Here is a 23,458-nt window from a genome sequence, read left to right on the forward strand (position 1 = left end):
CTGGGACTTCCTCAGGGATAATAGTCACAAACAAGACGGTGTTTGATTTCTATGGATTAAATAAGACCATGAAATTAGTCATATATTTCATATACTAGAGCTTTGGTTTAACTTTAGAGATTTGTACAGTTTTACAGTCTTTATAAAGATTACACAAGATGAAAAAAGTGGAATCAGAGATGACATTTTTTCCCTTTGAAGTTTAAACATATTTGTGATTAGTACATTGCATAATTAAAATGTTTTATGTAGGTAAATAAGTTTCTTAAATTTAAAAACAGAACAGGCATTCATTTACTTCTATGGATATAGGTATTAGACATACAATTTATTTAATAAAGATGTAACAATAAATTTAAGGTCTGGTTCTTAAAGGTATAAAAACACCACTAAACGATTTTTATTCTCCACACTAATAATTAGAAAGATGACTTCAAATATGTCATAAACAACTATACACATAATATACGTATACATGAAAATTATATATTTTTATTATATATATAATTATTTTTAAGTAAAAGACGTGAGGGACATCTAACAACTAATTCTTGCATCTTAAAAAACCAGAGATGAAATATTTTGCATTTAAATGGAAGTGGCTGTTAGAAACCTGTGAAAATGCTTCACTGAGTAATCACCTGATTTATGTGTTAATTCTGGTTTCATCTACTATGTAACACTGTTTCATGGATGAGCAAGACTTACATATATTGGTAACTCTTCTTACTACACTGCCAAATAGGTTTTCCTTAAGTCAGAAAAAATATATTTAAAGGTACTGAAAATGGCAGATTAACCATACTAGGCATTCTCTGATATCTAGCAGAATTTCTAACTCTTTGGAGCAAAATTATATTTAAGCATCAACGCAATCTATAATAGCAACTTCAGGCTATATTTAAAAACATTAATCCATACTATGATATTTATATGTCAAAGTTTCAGGTTTTTAAAATGTCTTACTTATATACAGTATATTTTTGTAATAAAGGCTTGGTTGTATGCATAATAACAAGAGGTGCTATTATCAAAAAATACACTGGAGCAAGTATTAGGAGATCTAAATTCTCATCCTGAATTTTCAATATACACACTGAACCTCAGGATTCATCTCCCTCAAAGGGGAAACTGGGCAGCTAGATCCTTAAAATCCCTTCTGGATCTAATACCTTATCTTTGATGAGCACTCTATTTAATTTGTCTAAAAAGAAACAACCATGATGGAAGAAAGGATAAGGAAAATGTGGTAGATACATACAAAGGAATATTATTTACCTTCAAAAAGAAGGAAATCCTGCTATATTTGACAATATGGATATACCTTGACGACATTATGCTGAGTGAAATAAGCCAGTCACAGAAGGACAAACACTGCATGATTCCACTTATATGAGGTATGTAAAATAGTTAAACTCATAGAAACAGACAGTAGAATGGGTCTTTGCCATGGGAGGAAGGGAGGGAGAACTAGGAGCTGCTATTCAATGGGTTTAAAGTTTCAGTTATACAAGATAAATAAGTTCTAGAGATCTGCTGTACAACATTGTGCCTATAGTGAACAGTACTATATTATACACTTAAAATTTTAAGAGGGTAGATCTCATGTTAAATGTTCTTGCCACAATAAAAAAAAAAAGGATAGTTCAAAATTATAGAATCATAATAGATATTTAATCAAGTTACTTTACCACTCTGGATAACTAGTAATATATAGAATCATAGCTTCATTGCATGTTTTAGTCTAATAATTGTCAGAAGATAGCAAACAGGAGCACCTGTTTGATACAATTAGTGTCTGTGATATTTATTTTTGCAGAATGAAGATTATGGTCAGTTTCCTCTGGTTAATTTATCCCATTTATTTAGACAATTTTTTTATCCACTAGCACAATCTTTGTACTATTCATCACATAAATTTATACCAAATACATATGTGTATATATTATATAACTAGCTTATTAGTTTGATATATCATTTTAATGTGTCCCTCAACTTTTTGAGTGGTAAGAATTATTACAGCTCTTTTGAGATGCTCATAGGACAGCTATGTGATACAGTTACAATACTGATGAAACTCAACTATTATTGCTTTAATTTCTATAGCAATGCACTGCAGTCACCTACTGTGTAGATTTCTTGATTCCATGCCTATAGAATGTAAATCAATAGATTTGTGTGGGAGTGGGAAATCTGCACTTTAACAAATAACACAGGCAATTCTGTTGCAGATATTACAAGAGCATCATTTGAGAAATACTGCTAAAAATGGAACTATTAGTATATATATTATATATATGACATTATATATATGTCATATATGTGAAAGACATACAGCTATGCATACACACACACACACACACACACACACATACAGGTGTAGATACTGATACACACACAGATATCTGGGTAAAGGCCACCTAGAATACGAATTACATTTTCTTGTGTTTCTTACAGCCAAGTGGCCATGTAACAAAATTTTGGCCAATGAATACAAGCAGACGTAGTAGAAAATGCAATAGAAAATGTAGGGCAGCAACCATAACCTGTTTAAGAGATAGTTGATGAGTACCCTTTGGCTCTTCCTTTCCCCTCTCCTTCTTCCTACTGTCTGGACTGTAAACTAAATGGCTGCAGTTTTGACATGATACGATCTTTGGAATGAAGACCACCTACAAACAAAACAGTAATATACAAGGATCCTGAGTGCTTGATACCAGGGGTTCCCACATTGCTTGTACACCTACCTCCAGAATTTTCACCTGAAAAAAACTTGAAATCTCATTCAAGCCTGTTGGTGTTTGTTTTTTACTTTAATTTTCTTTTACTGCTAAACCTAATCCAAACCAATGCATATGGCTTCAATCAATTCAAGTACAGTTATTGGGCAAAAGAAGTGAAAACAGATGGTCAACTGATGTCCTTTTTTTATAAAGGACAAAAATCATTTATTCATTTCACAAATGTATATATAAAGTACCTAAGGTGTAAAATGTACAGACATAAGCTCTTGTTAAGATTCTGTTGTTTTAGTAAAGGTATGTATACAAATAGAAACAAAGAGAACAAATAACTATTAACATCAGAAAAATGGCAAAGTCTTAAGATCATTAAACCCATGGAAATTTACGCAAATTCCAAAGCAGAGTGAACAGAAATAAAAAGAGAAAACCTGACAAAGGCCTGGCAGATGCCAGCATATACAGAGAGGATGAAGAAAGATAAGCCACCCAAAACAAAGTCTAAAAAGATATAGTCAGTGAGTAATAAGAAAAGGTACAAGAAACAACTTTATAGTAACAAGGGAGATGGATGTTCTAGAAAAGAGAAAATGATCAACAAAGTCAAATGTTGCAGATAAATCAAGTGGGATAGTATTAAAGTAGGAACTAAGATATCATTGGTCATTTTGTAAAAGGCAGTTCGAAAGAAACAGGACAAACCAAGTTACAGCTAGTTGAACAGTGATCAATCAGGGAGCAAAAACTGATGGTTTAGAAGAGAATGAAGACAATTGTAGGCATGACACTCTTTAGTAGGTGAGAAAGCATAGGAGCTAGGGCGCAAATGGAGGACCTAGCTTAAGAAGGGTGTCAGCCTATAACAGAAATTTGTATGACTAAATTTATCAGTTCAAATTTAAATGTTTAGTATTATTTTAACCACCTAATAAATATAAAGAAATGTATTTAAATAATTTAAATAAAACATAAAATTTACTATATAGTTTCTTGCATTCTTAATTTGAATAAAATTAAACAAATTTTCCTGTCATATGATCTGAATGATATGTTTTCACTAATATTCTGATTTTGACCACTGCATTCATTCTTTAACTTTAGCCATATTTTATTTTTTATGACTTCTAAATTTTTATTCCTATCTCAATCTATTCGTATAATTAACTTACACATTTCCAGCTTCTGGGAGGACGTGTTCTGTGGAAATCCTGCTTAACCAACCCTATACCTTACAAAATGAATTCATTTCTCTCGTGGTTCCAGTATATTAACATGCCTTCCTAAGCTTTCTATTATTATGTCTTTTCTGTAATCCAACACAAAAAATTACAATTATTATAGAATCCTTTATTATTGTCTGTGATAGTCAATCACTCATTCCTCTCAGTTCTAGTCTTCGATAACAAGCCTTTGCTCTTTTACTTCTATATGAAGAGCTTCCAAAGTGATTAAACTCCTCATAACCTCTGTCACGGAACAGTCTCCCATCTGATCTTTTAATCTTCATTTTCTTATCTGCTTCACTCTATAGTTACTGGGATTTTTCCCTCCTTCCTAAAACAGATTTCTAAAAGGGAAGATTACTTTCACTATCTCCACTTCTTCACTTTGCTCCAGTGATTCTCCCTAGTCTCTCCATCACCAATTTTTTGCACTCTAGCAGGTCATTCCCATCCGCATGAACACATGGCTTTATCTCTCCCAATTAATGAACAAACCAAAAACCAAAAATCAAAAAACTTCTCTTGACTCTACTTCCTCCTTTAGCTATTGCCCTATTTCTTTGTTCACCTTTGATGGCAAAAGTCCCTGAAATGCTTATTTATACTAATTATCTACAATTTCTCTTCACCAAATCCCTCTTAAAACCACTCCCCTAAGACTGTCACAAAATTCCTTTCATCACAGTAATCAATGACCTCCATATTACTAAATCCAGTGGCAGAGCTCATCTTATTGGCTTATCATCAGCATTTGACACAATTGATGTGTTCCTTCCCCTTGATATATTTTCTTCTTTTAGCTTCCAGGAAACCACACTCTCTTGGTTTTCCCTCTATCACATTAATTCTTTTTTCAAATTCTTTCACTGTTTCTTCTAGCTTTGTGCTAACATTTTAGTGTTGGATTGTCCCAGGACTCAATTCTTAGTCTTTTTCTCTCTTTTGTTTTTTGTGAGGAAGACCAGCCCTAAGCTAACATCCAATGCCAATCCTCCTCTCTTTTTGCTGAGGAAGACTGGCCCTGGGCTAACATCTGTGCCCATCTTCCTCCACTTTATATGGGACGCCGCCACAGCATGGCTTAACAAGCGGTGCGTTGGTGTGTGCCCGGGATCCGAACCGGTGAACCCCGGGCCGCCGCAGCAGAGCGTGCACACTTAACCACTTGCGCCAACGGGCTGGCCCCCTCTCTCTTATTTTTTAGTTAATACTTACCTCCACTTTTAGATTTCCAGGTTTAGATCTCTAACTCACACTCTTAATTCTGAACTAAGATGTGTATATCCAACTGCCTCCTTGAAATCTTCACCAGGATGTTTATTAGCCATCTCAAACTCAACATGTCCAGAATTAGGCTCCAGATCATCTCTCCAAAAATGCTTCCACAGTCTTCCTAATATTACTTAACGGCTATTGCATCCCCTCAGTTCTTCAGGCCAAAATCCTTAGAGCTATCCTTGTTTCTTCTTTTTCTTCAACTTCACTTCTCATCAGTTAGGAAATTCTCTTAACTGGATCTTGAAAATATATCAATTTCTCATCATCTCCCCTGCTATTTCCTCATTCTAACTATTATAATATCTTACCTAGATTACTACAAATAATGACTGTTTTTCTACCTTTCCTGCCTAGTGTTTGTTCCTCACACGGTAGCCAGAGTGATCCTTTAAAAAATAAGTCAGATTACTATCGTGCTCAAAACCCTTTAATGACTTCACATTTCACCTAGACTGAAATTTGGGTCCTGAGCTGGACTGCATTAATTCTCTGCCTTTCTCTTCTACCACTTTCTCCCACAGCAATTCTTTTGTAGCCACAATGACCTCCTAGCTGTTCCTTCAACACAAGGAGGCCCGCTCTAGATTATGTATTTTGCTCTAGATGTTATTCCTGCCTGGAACGCTCATTGCTGACATATCTGCTTGGCTAAGTCTCTTACTTCCATCAAGACTTTGCTCAAATCTAAACTCAGTTAGGAAACCTACACTCCCATCACCCCACTACTGTTTTCCTGACCTCTCTTACCCTACTCCACCTTTTCTTTCTTATCACTCTCTAGACAGAGTATATTATTATCTTATTTATATTGGTTATTGTTTATTGTCTTTTTCCCCTGATAGGGTGTAAGTTCTGCAGGAGCGAGCCTCTCTGCCGCTTTGGTCACTGATGCATCTAGGACAATGCCTGCCACGTACTAGATACCCAATAAGTAACTGCTGAATGAACACTGAATGTATGAAATTAGTAAGAACTCAAACAGATTAGTTTGAAAAAATTTTAAAGAGTATCTAATCCAACTCTCCATCCAAGGAATTCTAAATAAGGCACTACCTAGTTACTTTCCACCTCCTTTTCCCTCCCATAGCACCGAAGCAGATTAGGCCAAACGATATCAGAGCTGGGAGAAGCACTGGATGTTGCAGATGAGGAACCTGAGATCTAGGAAGGTGACATAACTTACCCAGTTTCATCTATCAACAAAAAGTCAAAGCTGAAACTAGAACTCAAGTTTCTTTATGCTACGTCATTTTTCACTGCAATGAAATCAGTTGACATTCACTAGGTCTCATCAAGTTTTATCATCCAGTGATAACTGAGTGGATCCAGTGCATTCCTGTTGGAGCATGCAGTGGTGCTGCTGACTGTTGTTTAACAAGAACTTAATGATTTAGCATATACAGCTTGCAAGAAAGGTATTGTATAACTGTTAATATTCTCTGTGCAGCACAATTATTGGGCTGGCTTCGTCTATGTTGCCAAAGTCAAACGCAGGCTACAGTAAGCCTTGTCTCACTGCCTGAACTTCAGAAACAAAATTATAATGTGTAGTAGCCAGTGGCAAGTTCCCAGTCCCTCAATGAGGGACCTGAAGTCAAAGGAACCACTGCAATTTTAATCAAAAAATGTGAATGTTTCTCCTATTCACATTTCTCTGTTGAATTCTACTATGAATTGAAAATGTTATATGAGTAATGCATACTCATAAGAAAGAACCAATGCAATGCCACTTGAATTAAAATGTCTCATTTTGATGACCGTATCTTTAAAAAGATATGAGAACATTAAAGGATTTAAAAGGATTAGAGGGCCAGGACTAGATTTAAAGTTCTATTTTAATTATTCACAGATCATTTTACACATCAATTCTGTAACTAATACAATTAAAAGGAATGCTGTTTTATGATATTTAAGTGACTATATACAACATTATTAATTTAATAACACTATATATCTTTAAATAGACATTTATAGAAATATAATATAATTTGGGCATTTGTATCACTTTCTTGAAAAGTGCCAAATGACCTTGTTGAGGTTATGTTATGTAACCAGGATTTTGACAAGTCTACCTAAACATTTACTGTAACACTAATGTAAAAAGACAGTAAAACAATGAATTTCTTAGTTCCTATTTTCTTCCTGAGGAAGAGGAAAATAAGTACAGTGGCCCGGTGTCATTTAAGAAGAAAATGCAGAGAAGAGCAGTATGTGGATCTGAAGCTGTTATTGGACGAGGTCCATTGTTCTAGAAACTCAGAAACACACAAATAGATGTTCTTATAACTAAGAAATGAACAAGTCATTTCTAATAATGCTTAATCTGAAAAGAGAAAGTGACTATATGAACATAAATCGGAATAGTATCATGTCCAGAGTAAATGTGTTAGCCTTGGTTTCTAGAGTTCAGTAGTAACAAAGGAACAGGTGCTACAAAACATTTTCTAATTCTCTTCATTATATCTAATAGTCAAATATGCTGCAAGTTTAAAAACTTCTATTTTTAATGGGATCACTTGCATATCAAAAGGTATTATAATTATTGGAAAATTCTTAGCATTATCATCTACCTTGATATGACTCAAATATGTATTGTTGTAGAAGTAGCAATTTCTAAAACAATATCTTTCGAATTCTCTATCATTTTAAACCAGGATTCTGCTGGGTTTCATTGCATCCAAGCATGAAATTATTATGGGAAGAGTTAAAGTTATATAACCCTGAATATTGAGGGCCTGAAGGTAGAAGAAAATACAGACCAAAAACAAAGGGGGGGGGGCCGGCCTGGTGGCGTAGTGGTTAATTTTATGCACTCCACTTTGGCACCCCGGGGTTCGCAGGTTTAGATCCCAGGTGTGGATCTACACACTGCTCATCAAGCCATGCTGTGGCAGCTTCCCACATACAAAATCGAGGAAGACTGGCACGGATGTTAGCTCAGGGACAATCTTCCTCATCAAAAAAAAAAAAAAAAAAGTGGGTATAGCTAAGTGTGTTATTTTTGTCTTATCTTAAAAGGTATGTATTAAGATGACAGAAACACTAGGTACTTTTGCTGAAACCCAGTCAACTATAAATACATTAAAAAAAAATTTACCTAGTGTCCTTTCAGCAGCAGTCCACAATATTATCTACTATTTCTTCATACTTTTCTTGTATGTGTGATACCTTATTCCCTTAGATTTCCTCCTGCCTCTCTGAATGTACTTCCTCAGTCTCCTTTGCTGCATCATCCTCCTAAGACTGGGCCTTAGACGCTGTTGATGCTCAGACTCAGGCCTTGTCCCCTCTCATCTTAGTCCATTCTGTCTCTATCTAGCCAATATTATTGATGCCTATTGTTTCAACTACCATCAATATCAGCTACATGTCAGTTATGCTTCTACTCAGAGCTCCTGAATCATATAGATAGATATAGTTGTCTGTTAGATGGCTTTAATAGCATGTCCCAAAGAGACTACAAACTAAATATATCTAAAACCAATCTCACTATTCATAGCCTTCCTACTCCAAACTTGACCTTCCTTCAACACTCTCCAACTCAGCAAATCTCTCTACTGCCTTGGCCAATTTGTCTAAGTCAGAAAATGACGTTTTGTTTGAACACCACCTTCTTTATCACTCCTCAAGCCACTACAAAGTCCCCTTCATTATACCTCCTAGATATTTCTCAACTCATTCTACTTCTTTATCTTCATCAATACCATTCTAATCCAAGCTACCATGATTTTTTCTTTGACTACAGCAATCACCTCTTAAATGATCTTCCTGCAGCTAATCAAGCCCCAATGCAAATCAATCTTTACACTTCACTAAGAATAACCATTTGAAAATTCAAACCCCTTCATGTAACTGCTTTTCATAAAACACTTTAGTAAATTCCCACTGTTCTTATCATATCCTTTACATGGCTTAAAAGAACCTTCCTAGTCTAGTGTTTACCTATTTCTTCACTTTACCAATCTCATCACTCTTCACTCAATTACTAATTCATAATCTACTTTACACTTCAATAATATCAGAGCCTTCAAAATTTTTAAATAGCTTAAGGGAACATTTTCTTTTAAAAATACTATATGCTAGGGGCCAGCCTGTGGTATAGTGATTAAGTGCACTTGCTCTGCTTCAGCAGCCCGGGGTTTGCAGGTTCGGATCCTGGGCGTGGACCTACACACCACTCATCAAGCCATGATATGGCAGCATCCCATATAAAAAATAGAAGAAGATGGACACAGATGTTAGCTCAGGGCTAACCTTCCTCAGCAAAAAGAGGAACACTGCCAATGGATGTTAGCTCAGGGCCAACCTTCCTCACCAAAAAAAAAAAAAAAAAATTATATACTAAAAGCATATTCTGAAAATTCTGCAGTTTTCACGAGACCATGTTGAGTCTCTAAAGAAATAGACCACACTCACCCAGATAATAGTGTTTAATTTTTGCCTTCATAACAGGGTACATAAAAGATCTGTCTACAAAAACAAAGACAAATCACTTCCAAGATTAGTCAACTAATTTGAAAGGAACCACCAAGTATGGACTGGCATGCTGAGAAACACAGCTATAGATTATATTAGGAACAACTTTTATTTCCTTACACTAGATTTGATAAAGTCACATTAGTTTTCATTGATTAACAAAGAAACACTGAAAGCTCCATTTTTCAACTTCCAATCTATTTGATATATCAGTACCCCAGTCTTCAAAAATATCCCTCAGCTCTGACAACTGCCCCTTACAATTTTTCTGTAAATTCATTTAAAAACCTAAAGCTTACATATCTAAACCCACATACAGCTGTTCTTCGACCCTCAGTTTGCCTTAGGCAATGACATCGATGGTGGGTTAGAAACTATCTACTTACCATATCGTAGGTGGCTCAGAACCTTCTATTTCTAAGTAATCATACTTTTCTTCCATTTGGAAATCAGTAAATATGAGTGAAATCGTGTCCCCAGGCTCTGCTACAATGGTCCAAGTGCAGTCAGCATTGTTATGGTACTCATTAGGAAAACCAGGGCTTGATATGATGCCACTGGAGCCTCTCATGGTTCCTCCACATGCATCTTCAGCTGTTAAAACAAGGATGAGATGTTCAGTTACAAGTCACAAAGAGAAATGCAATTAAAGCATCTCTGTTAACATCTTTAAACAGTCCAAATGTTGTGATACCAAGTGCATATGATACTAATAGACAGATTAAATAAAATGAAAAGTCCATGAGAAAATCTTAAGCGCACATATAAATATAAACTGCATCTCGACCATTTTATAACCATTGTTTGAAATAGCATCGAAATTAAGTAAAAATCTACATTCCAGTTAGATCTCAGGATAATAGAACCAAGAGTTCTTTTCATTGATTAGGTGATGAGGTGAATAAAACAAGAGAAACATCATTTCTAAGGTCTGTGATGGGAAATCTTGAAGCACTTTTGTGCATGTTTATCGTAGGGAAGAGCTTTGTCTTATTTGTTTATTTATTTATTTTTTGCTAAGGAAGATTAGCCCTGAGCTAACAGCTGTTGCCAGTCTTCCTCTACTTTATATGTGGGTCACTGCCACAGCGTGGCTGACAAATGACGCAGGTCTGCACCTGGGATCTGAAGCCGCAAACCTGGGCAGCCAAAGAAGAACATGCCAAAATTAACCACTACGCCACAGGGCCGGCCCCTGTTTTCATCTTTTAAATATAGGTATGTACAAAATGAAGAAACGATTTAATAGAGAATATAATATAGCTTTTGTCAGTGGCAAGTTTCCAAAGCTATTGAAAATGTGGAAATGCAATTTAAATAAAAGTACTTCACGTATCCAGGAAACTTGAACTACAGAGAAATAATATAGTAACTGATATATCTTCAGTAATATACTCCCTATGCCCCCAAACAATGTAAATATATTTTGCTAGGTATTCATTTGATACATGCATATACAATATTATAAATAAATTTTCTACTAACTTTCCATTTGGACCTATGGTTCTCATTTTCCAAATAGGGGTCATAGATTCTACATGAGTCTACTTTTGGCTAATAGTGTATGCTAACAGAGAAGTTATTATATGAGCAGTTGTGTTCACTGTGAAAATATAAGATAAAACTCCTTGTTTTATAAAGAAGTTGAAGCTATAAAATTTGCCTTGTTATAACACTGTTTAGGCCAGTCAAGTTAACAGGTTACTAGTTTACTTGTGTAATAAATTATCTCAAGATTTATGTTGTTGTCTTGAGCCACTCAGGGAATTCCTTCAATTCAAGTCAAATGTTTGAGAAAAAATCTGGCTCTATAATGACCAATTGTTATTAGAGATAATGGCTGACACTCCATAACCTTAATAAATAGAGATGGGCAGCATCCTATTCATAACTCCACAATGGGCAGGGAATAGCAAGATGCTTTGTTACCTGGGACAACTTTATTACTATATTGTGTGTATCAAATACCACTTATCTTCTTTCTGTCCCACTCTTTACCTATTTAACTCCATAATTCATAAATTGAAAGCATAAATATACTGGTCTTAAAAGATATTTAATTTTCATCATACACCATTGTAAATATGACAAATATTTATTTTCATTGCAAGCCCTCCCTATTTTTTTAAGTTGGTTGAGTAATTAGAATGAACTAGTGGTCCTGTCTAGACTACAAGGCATATTACTACAATTTTCTCACCAGAACGCACAATGCCTTCCCTCAATACCTTAACTTTAACCTCTGGTACACATGTCCTGCTCTTCCCCATCCCCAACCACAAATTACTTCTACTCTTTGTCTTCTCAGTGCCAATGCCAAGGTTGAGTACTGCTTTGGAAATAAAATGTTACACTATCATATATTTGTAGTCTAACTGGTACAGAACATATTCAAGCCAGCTTTGTGAGCTGTTTATTTTCTTGTCTCTAGATAAAATCTCAGGCAGACACATGATATTTCAGTCACTCAGATTAAAGAAAAAATTCCTCCATTCTTTTCAAAAATCTCAATTTATCAATCAATATGTTCACTCCTGGGTGCTCACAAAAAAAATTGACTTCATTTAGGTTAGGGTTCTTTGCTCCTCCTAGCTTGGGCTTATGGCACATGGGGCAGAGGTGAGGTAGAGGAGTGGATTCCTCTCCTTTGTTTTCCCTCCTAGTATTTCTATCCATCCACCCCTACTCACTGAGCACTCTGTGATTCCTCTTGGAGTTGGAAGGAGAAGGGATCAGGGGACATGAATACTCTTATTTGCCTGGCACTAATTTGGTACCAGTTTCCAAGGGCTTTAGCAGATGATTAAAGAAAGATGGTTCTTTTGCTTATAAGCCTTTTCATGAGATCCTCAAGAGGTGTCCCAATCAGTTCCCTTGTTGTGGGTGTGTGTCTCTCTGGCTGGCTGATTACATTTCTCCCTCATACCAAGGGTATATAATGGTACACTTCCATCTTGTTTCCAACTATGTCTCCTTATCCTTCCAGGTGGGGCTTTCGGGCAAGACCTAAGAAGATGTCAGGCCAGAACTCCCTCACAAAAATCTGCATTTGGGGGAGTGACATCAGCATCATGGCGGAGTCATCTTCCCTCATTGAACTCTCCCCCTCTAAGACACAACAAAAAGGACATTCACATTCCAACAGAAGCTATTCACACAACACAGGGGACATCTGAGGCACCCAGCCAGCTGTACACCTGAGGACCAAGGTGCTAGAATCCCCAGAGTAAGTGGCAGGAGGTAAGATGAGCTCCCTTCCTTCCACAAGGACTGCGAACCAGAGACTGAGACCACGGGACTCTCAGAGGAGGGGGAGGGGCAGCTCGCTGTGTGAAAACCAGCGCTCTCCAAGACCCCTAACGGCCCGAGGGGATCCCTCTATGAAGGGAGCAAGACTGTTGCAAGAGGAGTTTCAACAAGCTAGCCCCTCAGGAGACCAGAGAGCAACAGCGAGGCAAGAAACCTCTGAGAACGGGGAGGCGAAAGTAAGCACTCCTCCTGCACCTGGCTCACCCAACTGGTGCTTCAGCACAGTGGCACTTCAGCTCAGCCCTGTCCCCAGAAGCAGCGGCCCCCAGGGCCCGGGCCCCACCAGCAGGGGCAGCGTGTCCACGCTCCACCCCCACAGGCAGCGGCCCCCAGGTGCCTGGGCCCGACTAGCCTTGGGGTGAGCCTGCACCCCCCATACCATAGGCAGTGGCAGCTCAGGCCCCACCATGGCACAGCCCCAGCTTCTCTAGCTGGACCAAGCCATGGCCCCAAGTTCCCCGCCTCCACCATGCCATGGCCCCAGCTCCTTTGGTTGGACTGTGCCCCACCCCCAGCCCCCAGCTCCTTTGGCTTGACTGCCTCCCCTTCCCCTGGCTCCAGCTGCTTCAGCTTGGCCTGTGCTCAGGCTCCAGCTGACTTCATGCCAGCAATTTTGGCCCAGCACACTCCAGTTACAGCTTCTTTGGCCCAGCGGCACTCCAGATCCTCCTTCTTCGGCCCAGCACACTCCAGTTACAGCTTCTTTGGCTCAGTGTACTCTACTTCCAGCATCTTTGGCCCAGCGCACTCCAGTTACAGCTTCTTTGGCCCAGCAGCACTCCAGTTCCAGCTTCCTCAGCCCAGTAGCACTCCAGTTCCAGCTTCCTCAGCCCAGCAGCGCTCCAGCTCCTGCTTCTTTGGCCCAGTGGCACTTCAAACCACCCACATCCAAGCCCCAGCTGCTTCGCCCTAGCTGTGCTCCAGTCCCGCTGTTCCCACGCTCCAGCTCCAGCTGTTCCCATGCTTCCCTACCAGCAGCCTCCACTCAGCCATGGCTCAGATCAGCCAGGAGCTGATGAGAGTGCCTGCGGATTGAGGCAGGCCAATATACACAGCCCCTGACCCCCACCCAGCGGCAGCAAGAGGAAACTGCGACCATATATTTTCACTATGAGGAAAAGTAAGCCAACACTGACAGGCACCATGCAAAAATATATTAAATCTCCAGACCAAAAGGAAAATGACAAGCACCGAGAAGTCAACCTGGAAAGCACAGAAACGTGTAACCTTAATGACAGAGAATTCAAAATAGCCATAAAAAATCTTAATGAAATACAAGAAAACACAGGCAGACAATTGAATGAAATTAGGAGTTTCTTCACAAAGGAGATTGAAACTATAAAAAAAAAAATCAGAAATCTTAGAGATGAAAAACACAAAAGAGGAGATAAAGACACATCTGGAAGCCTTAAGCATCAGAGCTGACAATGTGGAAGAAAGAATTAGCAATATTGAGGACAGCAATGCAGAAATGCTCCAGATGGAGGAGGAAAGAGAACTAAGACTAAAAAGAAATGAAGAAACTCTCTGAGAAATATCTGACTCAATTAGGAAATCCAACATAAGGATTATAGGTATTCCAGAGGGAGAAGAGGGGGAAAAAGGAGCAGAGAACTTGTTCAAAGAAATAATAGCTGAGAACTTCCAAAACCTGTGCAAGGAGCTGGAAATACCAGTGAATGAAATCAATAGATCTCCTAAATATATCAACACGAAAATACCCTCTCCAAGGCATATAGTAGTGAAGCTGGCAAAAGCCAATGACAAAGAAAAAATATTAAGGGCAGCTAGACAAAAAAAATAACATCAAAGGATTTCCTATCAGGCTCTCAGCTGATTTCTCAACAGAAACTTTACAGTCTAGGAGAGAGTGGAACAATATATTCAAAATTCTGAAGGACAAAAACTTTCAGGCAAGAATACTCTATCCACAAAAATATGCTTCAGATATGAGGGAGAAATAATAACTATCCCAGATAAACAAAAGCTAAGGGAGTTCATTGCTACAAGACCCCCACTACAAGAAGTGCTCAAGAAGGCCCTCATCCCTGAGGAAAAAGGAGAAAGGGGATTCAAATTTTTGAACAAGGAGGAAAATAGGTCCACAAAACCAGAAAAATTGCAGTCCTCTATCAAAATAGATTAGCAAACACTTAATTATAAAACTAAAGATCAAAGGAGGGTAAGCACCAAGCATAAATATAACCTCATTATGTTAAACACGAACTCACAACACAAGAAGAAATAAGATGTAACAACAATAACTTAGAAGGGGAAGAGGAAAGGGATTGAATCGACTTAGTCTAAGGGAATAAGAGGCCATCAAAAAATCGACTATCACATCCACGAGATTTTTTATACAAACCTCATGGTAACCACTAACCAAATAATCAGAACAGACTCTCACATGATAAAGAAAGAGAAAACTAAGAGAACTCCCATACAGAACTACCAAACTAAATTGGTAGTCCAAAACACATGGGGCGAGAAACAAAAGAAATGTAAAAGAATGGGAAAAAGAGTGATAAAATAACAACAACAAGCTCCCACATATCAATAATTACCCTAAATGTAAATGGACTGAACTCTCCAATCAAAAGACACAGAGTGGTGGGATGGATTACAAAACAAGACCCAACAATATGCTGCCTCCAGGAAACATCTCAGCTCTGAAGACAAACACAGGTTCAGAGTGAAAGGATGGAAGACAATACTCCAAGCTAATGGCAAATAAAAGAAAGCAGGTGTTGCCATACTTATATCAGACAAAGTGGACTTCAAGATAAAACAGGTAATGAGAAACAAAGAGGGGCATTATATAATGATAAAAAGCACACTCCATCAAGAAGACATATCACTTTTAAATAGATATGCATCCAATACAGGAGCACCAAGGTACGTAAAGCAACTACTAACAAACCTAAAAGGAGATATTAACAACAACACAATAATAGTAGGGGATCTTAACACTCCACTCTCGTCAATGGAGAGATCATCCAGACAGAAAATCATTAAGGAAATAATGGACCTAAATGAAAAACTAGATAAGATGGACTTAATAAACATATACAGAGCACTCCATCCAAACACAGCAGATTACACATTCTTCTCAAGCACGCATGGATCATTCTCAAGAATAGACCATATGTTGGGAAAAAGGCATGCTTATATAAATTTAAGAAGATTGAAATCATAACAAGCATCTTTTCAGACCATAATGCCATGAAGTTAGAAAGCAACTACAAGGAAAAACCAGGAAAGTGACAAAGCTGTGGAGATTCAACAACATGCTACTAAACAACCAATGGATCACTGATGAAATTAAAGGAGAAATCAAAGCATATCTGGAGACAAATGAAAATGAAAATACACCCTACCAATTCATATGGGATGCAGGAAAAGCAGTCCTGAGAGGGAAACTCATAGCAATACAGGCCCACCTTAACAAACAAGAAAAAGCCCAAATAAGCAACCTCAAACTAGGCCTAACAGAATTAGAAAAAGAAGAACAAAGTCTAAAGTCAGCAGAAGGAGGGAAATAATAAAAATCAGAGCAGAAATAAATGAAATTGAAATTAAAAAAACAAAAACAGAAAGAATCAATGAAACAAAGAGCTGGGTCTTTGAGAAGATAAACAAAATTGACAAACCCTTAGCCAAACTCACCAAGAAAAACAGAGAGAAGGCTCAAATAAATAAAATTAGAAATGAAAAAGGAGAAATTACAACAGATATCACAGAAATACAAAAGATTATAAGACAATACTGTGGAAAACAATATGCCAACAAATTGGACAATCTAGAAGAAATGGATAAATTCCTAGACTCATGCAACCTCCCAAAACTGAATCAAGAAGAAATAGAGAACCTGAATAGATCAATCACAAGTAAAGAGATTGAAACAGTAATCAAAAAACTCCACAAAAATAAAAGTCCAGGACCAGATGGCTTCTCTGGAGAATTTTACCAACCATTCAAAGAAGACTTAATACCTATCCTTCTGAAACTATTCCAAAAAATAGAGGAAGATGGAAAACTTCCCTACACATTCTACAAGGCCTACATCATCCTGATACCAAAGCCAGGCAAAGACAATACTAAGAAGGAAAACTACAGACCAATATCCCTAATGAACACAGATGCAAAAATCCTCAACAAAATATTGGCAAAACAAATACAGCAATACATTGAAAAGATCATATACCATGATCAAGTGGGATTTATACCAGGGACATAGAGATGGTTCAACATCCGCAAATCAATCAATGTGATACACCACATTAACAAAAAGAGGAATAAAAACCATATGATCATCTCAATAGATGCAGAGAAGGCAATTGACAAGATCCAACATCCACTTATGATAAAAACTCTCAAAAAATGGGTATAGAAGGAAAGTACCTTAACATAAGAAAGGCCATATATGACAAACCCACAGACAACATCATACTCAATGGGGAAAAACTGAAAGCCGTCCCTCTGAAAACAGGGACAAGACAAGGGTGTCCACTCTCACCATTCTTATTCAACACAGTACTGGAGCTTCTAGCCAGAGCAATTAGGCAAGAAAAAGGAATAGAAGGAATCCAAGTAGGCAATGAAGAAATGAAACTCTCACTGTTTGCAGATGACATGATCTCACATATAGAAAATCCTAAAGAATCCATTGGAAAACTATTAGAAATAATCAACAACTACAGCCAAGTGGCAGGGTACAAATCAACTTACAGAAATCACTTGCATTTCTATATACCAACAACGAACCAACAGAAAGAGAACACAAGAAGACAATCCCACTTACAATTGCAACAAAAAGAATAAACTATCTAGGACTAAATTTAAGCAAGGAAGTGAAAGACCTATACAATGAAAACTATAAGACATTATTGAGTGAAATCAATGATGACATAAAGAAATGGAAAAACATTCCATGCACTTGGATTGGAAGAATAAACTGTTAAAATGTCTGTACTACCTAAAGCAATCTACAGATTCAGTGCAATCCCAATCAGAATCCCAAGGACATTATTCACAGAAACAGAACAAAGAATACTAACATCCATATGGCGCAACAAAAGACCCCATATAGCTAAAGCAATCCTGAAAAAGAAGAACAAGGCTGGAGGCATCACAATCCCTGACTTCAAAACATACTACAAAGTGATACTAACTAAAACAGCATGGTACTGGTACAAAAACAGACACACAGATCAATGGAACAGAATTGAAAGTCCAGAAATAAAACTTCATATCTATGGGCAGCTAATCTTCGACAAAGGAACTAAGGACATACAGTGGAGAAAGGAAAGTCTCTTCAATAAACGGTGCTGGGAAAACTGGACAGCCACATGCAAAAGAATGAAAGTAGATCATCTTCTTTTGTCATATACAAAAATTAACTCAAAATGGATCAAACACTTGAAGGTGAGACCTAAAACTATAAAACTCCTGGAGGCAAACATAGGTAGTACACTACTCTACTCGTCATCAGCCATAAAGGGATCTTTTTGAATTCCATGTCTACTCAGACAAGGGAAACAAAAGAAAAAATAAACAAGTGAGACTTTATCAGATTAAAGAGCTTCTACAAGGCAAACGAAACCAGGATCAAAATGAATAGGGAACACACCAGCTGGGAAAAAATATTTGCAAACCATATATCTGACAAGGGATTAATCTCCATAATATATAAAGAACTCACACAACTGAATAATAAGAAAACAAACAACCCAATCAAAAAATGGGCAGAGGAAATGAACAGACTCTTCTCCAAAGAAGATATACAGATGGCCAATAGGAACACGAAAAGATGCTCAACATCACTAGTCATCAGGGAAATGCAAATCAAAACCACACTAAGATATCACCTTACACCCGTTAGAATGGCTATAACCACCAAGACAAAAAGCAACAAATGCTGGAGAGGCTGTGGAGAAATGGAAACCCTAATCCACTGCTGGTGGGAATGCAAATTGGTGCAGCCTCTATGGAAAACAGTATGGAGATTCCTCAAGAAATTAAAAATAGAAATACCTTATGATCCAGCTATCCTACTACTGGGTATCTACACAAGGAACCTGACATCAACAATCCAAAGAGGCTTATGCACCCCTATGTTCATCTCAGCATTATTCACTATAGCCAAGACATGGAAGCAATGCAAGAGTCTCTCGACTGATGATTGGATAAAGAAGATGTGGTATATATATATATACCATGGAATATGACTCAGCCATAAAAAAAGACAAAAGCGTCCCATTTGCAACATGGATGCACCTGGAGGATATTAAGTTAAGTGAAATAAGCCAGAAAGAGAAAGACAAACAGTGCATGATTTCACTCATATGTGGAAGATAAACCACCACACGGACAGACAGAACTGTTTGGTGGTTACCAGGGGCTAGGGGTCGAGGGATGCACTTATATAGTGACTGATAAGCGATAATCTACAACAAAAATTTCACAATAAATAAAAACTAAAAAAAAAAAAAGAAACTACTTAAAGAAAAAAAATCTGCATTTGGTCAAATGAAAACACGCCCACTTATTCATCCTCTGTGGAAATGCAGTTTCTTTCCAAATGCAGCCCTCTGGGTTTACAATAGACATTTAAATATTTCAGCCATGGTTTTGATAATAATATACCTTGTCCCCTAAGCTCCAGGGCATACAAATCAATTTCTCCGCATGATCTCCTTGAAGTTCCTCAATCTAGGCTCACAGAAGAGAGTAATCACCCTGAACTCCTGACACGTGAAATGGAGAGCAACTCTTAGAATAGCTCACTCCAGAGAAATTCTCATTTTACAGCAAAATAACTTACACCCAAAAGTATGACTGACTTGCACTTGAAAACAAGGGCAGGAACCCAGCTCTTCCAACATTCAACCAATGCTCTTGCCAATTCTTGTATCCACTTCTTTGCTCAGCATTCCTGTTTGATCTCTTTATTACTACAGAGACTATCATAGAATCAGTATCTGACAAAATTGTGAAATAGGTAAAGTTTTCTTTTAGTACATGTTAGATATACAACATTTTGGCTAGGTGGACCTACTTGAATGCTAGAATCTTTGTAGTCTGATTTGGCCTGGATTTAATACAATATTTATGAAAACCAATACATTTTCTGTAATCATAGACTCTTACAACAGAATGTATTACCCAAATCAACATTGTTATTTTATACCAGAGTTAGAACAAGTGAAGGGCAGCATTAGAACAAACCATGAAACTCTTAAATCTAGTGCCCTTTCTGCTAAGTAACATTGTCTGGTCTCTGATCAAAGTCAGTTGGTACAAATCCTGTCATTGATAGGACCTTCAGCCTTTCAGCATCAGTCTGTCTTGGCCACCAGGCTTGCCTGTTTGATTAGTGTTGCCTGCAACATATTTGTCCAACAATTCACAGAAAGGGCAGGGTTCACAGAAGGTTATTCAATAGAACCATTTTTTAACAGACTCAAGATACACATGAGATCATATTCGTTATTTGTACAAACTTTCTGTGAATTTTAAAGTTTATTTAGTCATCTGTTCAAAAAAACATTCATTAAGATGTACTAAGTACCAGGAGGAACTACATTAGTCTCTCAGGCTACAATGATGATCAAAGGTTAACATGATCTCATTCTATCAGGTAGAGAGTAAGGCTCTAACCAAATGACAAAATAAACACATAAAATTACATTTCTGTCAGGTACCATGAAGAAGGAGCATTTAGTACTGATGTTGTATGTTTGGGGCTTCAAACTAGTTAGGGAATTCAGGAACAAGGATTCTCTGATGAAGCAACGCTGGATTAGAAAACTGAAGGGTCAACAGTAAGCATTAACTAGATGAGAAGTATAAGGAAAAGTGTTCTGAGCAGGTACACTGATTCTTTCACTAGAGGAAACGGGCCTTCAAACTGAAAGCAAGTCTGTGTACCTTTGCCAAGATGCTGAGAGGCTGTGAGGTACCAAATGAGGTTGGAAGGGCCACTAGAGGATATGCCTTGCTGTAGCTTTCTGACAAGGCTATGGAATTTCTTCTGAGCAATGGAAAGTTATTGATGGGCTTTCAGCAAAGAGAGGACATGATTGAATTTTGGTTTAAAAAATTTCATTGTGGCTGTTCTATGGAGATGAGGGACGAAGAAGATAATAGAGGACACAGATTAGGCAGCTGAATCAAGAGTCTGGGCAAATTTTTGCATGTTTTATTGCTTCCTAAAGATAAACTATCTTTTGCTTATTCAGTGTTTCAGCACATTTTATCTCAGTATCTTCAAAAAATTTGTTTGGTCTTTGTAGGCACTTTAGAATAAATAGCATCGTGGCAAAATAAGTCATAATACCCCTCTTAGGCCAATTTTTAAGAATAATATTTCTTCATCTAAATGGTAAAACAATGTGATTAAATATCTTAGACTTCTCTTGAGGTTAACTAGAAGTTATGATGGCTTCAAAATGTAGTCACGTGATATATAAGGAATAATAAATAATAAAATAAGTAAAAAATAAGTAAATAATAGAAAGGCTGGTGGTTTCTCTACTCTTGTTCTAAGAAAAGTGTATAGGTTGTAAGATTTAAGGTGTGTTAATTTTTTTATATATGTAGATGTATGCACATACACATAGGCTACATGATAGCAAGTTGTATGTTAAGAAACTTGCAGAATCAGTCTGTTGTAAAACAGGAAGAAAAGAAACAATTCAGCCAATGAAATCAATGAGGGCAAGGTGGTCTTTAAGGAATAAGGAATTTTTAAAAAATTAATCCTTTTGACTTGGTACCTATTCCAATTATCTGGGGGAAATACTATCAACTGCCTCAAGTTCTTAATGTAATCAAATCTATTGATAAAAATTATGTTAAATTTAAAATGTTACTAAAACTAATCTTAATTATTTACAATATCATAAATCATCAATTAACTCCTCTGTCTATACTTTAAAATAACTGAATTTATGTAAACTTGGAAAACAATCTCTTTCAATCTCTTTCGTATAGAGTAGGGAGAAAAGTCACAAAATAAAATAAAAATTAGATGTATTTAAGTGCAAACATGAATAAAAAAGTTCAATATTTTTCAACAAATGTATTTTTCCTAGAATTAAATTTTATTTACTTTTAATTTCTGTGACACTTATTTAGATACTAAAAATATCTGACCTTGTTTTGGCTTTGGGTATGAGACCAGACATTTCATTTAAGATCCTGTGAATTGAAACTGCCCCAAAACATGGCAGTTAAAAAAAAAAAAAAAAAAACACAGCTTCAACAACCACCTAAAACAGTTTTCTGTAACACATCTTGTCAGACACTGATCTCATACTGTGCTCTGCCCTGCTATTAGTTTCTTCTGAAATAGCTTAGAGATGGGGGGTGGGGATGATAGAAAATAAGCTTGTTTATCACAAAAGTGAAATGAACTGTAAATTGTGGAAGATGAGCATACTTGGTCAATTCCAGATGCTAAGCATTCAATCCAATCTCAGACTTTATCATGGGAATTTTTTCTGCAAATCTCCCTTGCTAAATCTCAACCTTCCATCAGCACTCAAGTAAAACTGACATCTATGTGGGGCTTTTTGCTCCTTCCCAAGACAGGCATCACTGCTGTCTACCTCTTAATTAGACAAACTATGCAAATATTACACTCATTAATTATCCATTATGTTATACATACAGAGCACAAGTTCCATTTGTATAGCTGTCCTTGTTTACATTTAAGATTTCAATCTTATGCATCTTTGTGTTTAAGGAGAAACTCTTTTCCAATAGAGAAGAAAATTGAGCAAGTGGGTAGTTAAATTGCACACCTTCTAGACTGTTAGTTTTATTTTACATTTGTCAAGGCACAACAAATAATGCTATCCAAGTTTTAAAGAAAAGAAAAGTGGATTTTTGATGATTATGAAGGAAAATTAAAGGGTTCTCATCATTTTCATTTCTCAGTCCAGCTCCTTCAGCTCCTTTCCTACTAAAACAGATAAAATTAAATTCATCTGAGAAACAGATTTACAACAACTCGAAGAAAAACATTCATCTCTTATCCAGATGAACACCTCATGCAAAGGGAGAGAAAACTAAGTATAATGTCATTTCAGCACTGATGGTTTATTCCTGAATACTCGAATATGCTTTTGAGCAAATCTCCCTCCTCAATTTACATTTCCCTTCCTAAGAGACATGTCTAGAAAACGAGAGGGTAAGTTAATGCACTGAGGAAAGTAATTAATAAATATGTGGATTCTTTTTTCACATTTAGCTTAAAATGCTTCTCAGAATCTCCAAATTAAAAATAATACAAGCATTTATTCAACGATCACTTAAATTATTTAAAAATTCTGGGGAAAAAACTTTAAATCAAGATGGAACCATGACAGAGAAACAGGGAGCAAATTTACATTCTTTTCTTAAAAAAAATTAAAAACTGAGCAAAAT

General features: G+C 36.9%; 1 protein-coding gene across 3 annotated transcripts in view; it reads right to left on the reverse strand.

Moving 5' to 3' along the window:
• CSMD3 (CUB and Sushi multiple domains 3) overlaps positions 1–23,458 on the reverse strand; it is a 1,210,091-nt gene that overhangs the window by 845,576 nt on the left and 341,057 nt on the right. For all 3 annotated transcript variants that reach the window (XM_058564813.1, XM_058564812.1, XM_058564811.1), the window contains exon 5: positions 10,105–10,312. In XM_058564813.1, the coding sequence (XP_058420796.1) occupies positions 10,105–10,312 (208 nt within the window). The remainder of the gene's footprint in view (positions 1–10,104; positions 10,313–23,458) is intronic.

Source organism: Diceros bicornis, chromosome 21, assembly GCF_020826845.1.
Source record: "Diceros bicornis minor isolate mBicDic1 chromosome 21, mDicBic1.mat.cur, whole genome shotgun sequence".
NCBI classification, from domain to species: Eukaryota; Metazoa; Chordata; class Mammalia; order Perissodactyla; family Rhinocerotidae; genus Diceros; species Diceros bicornis.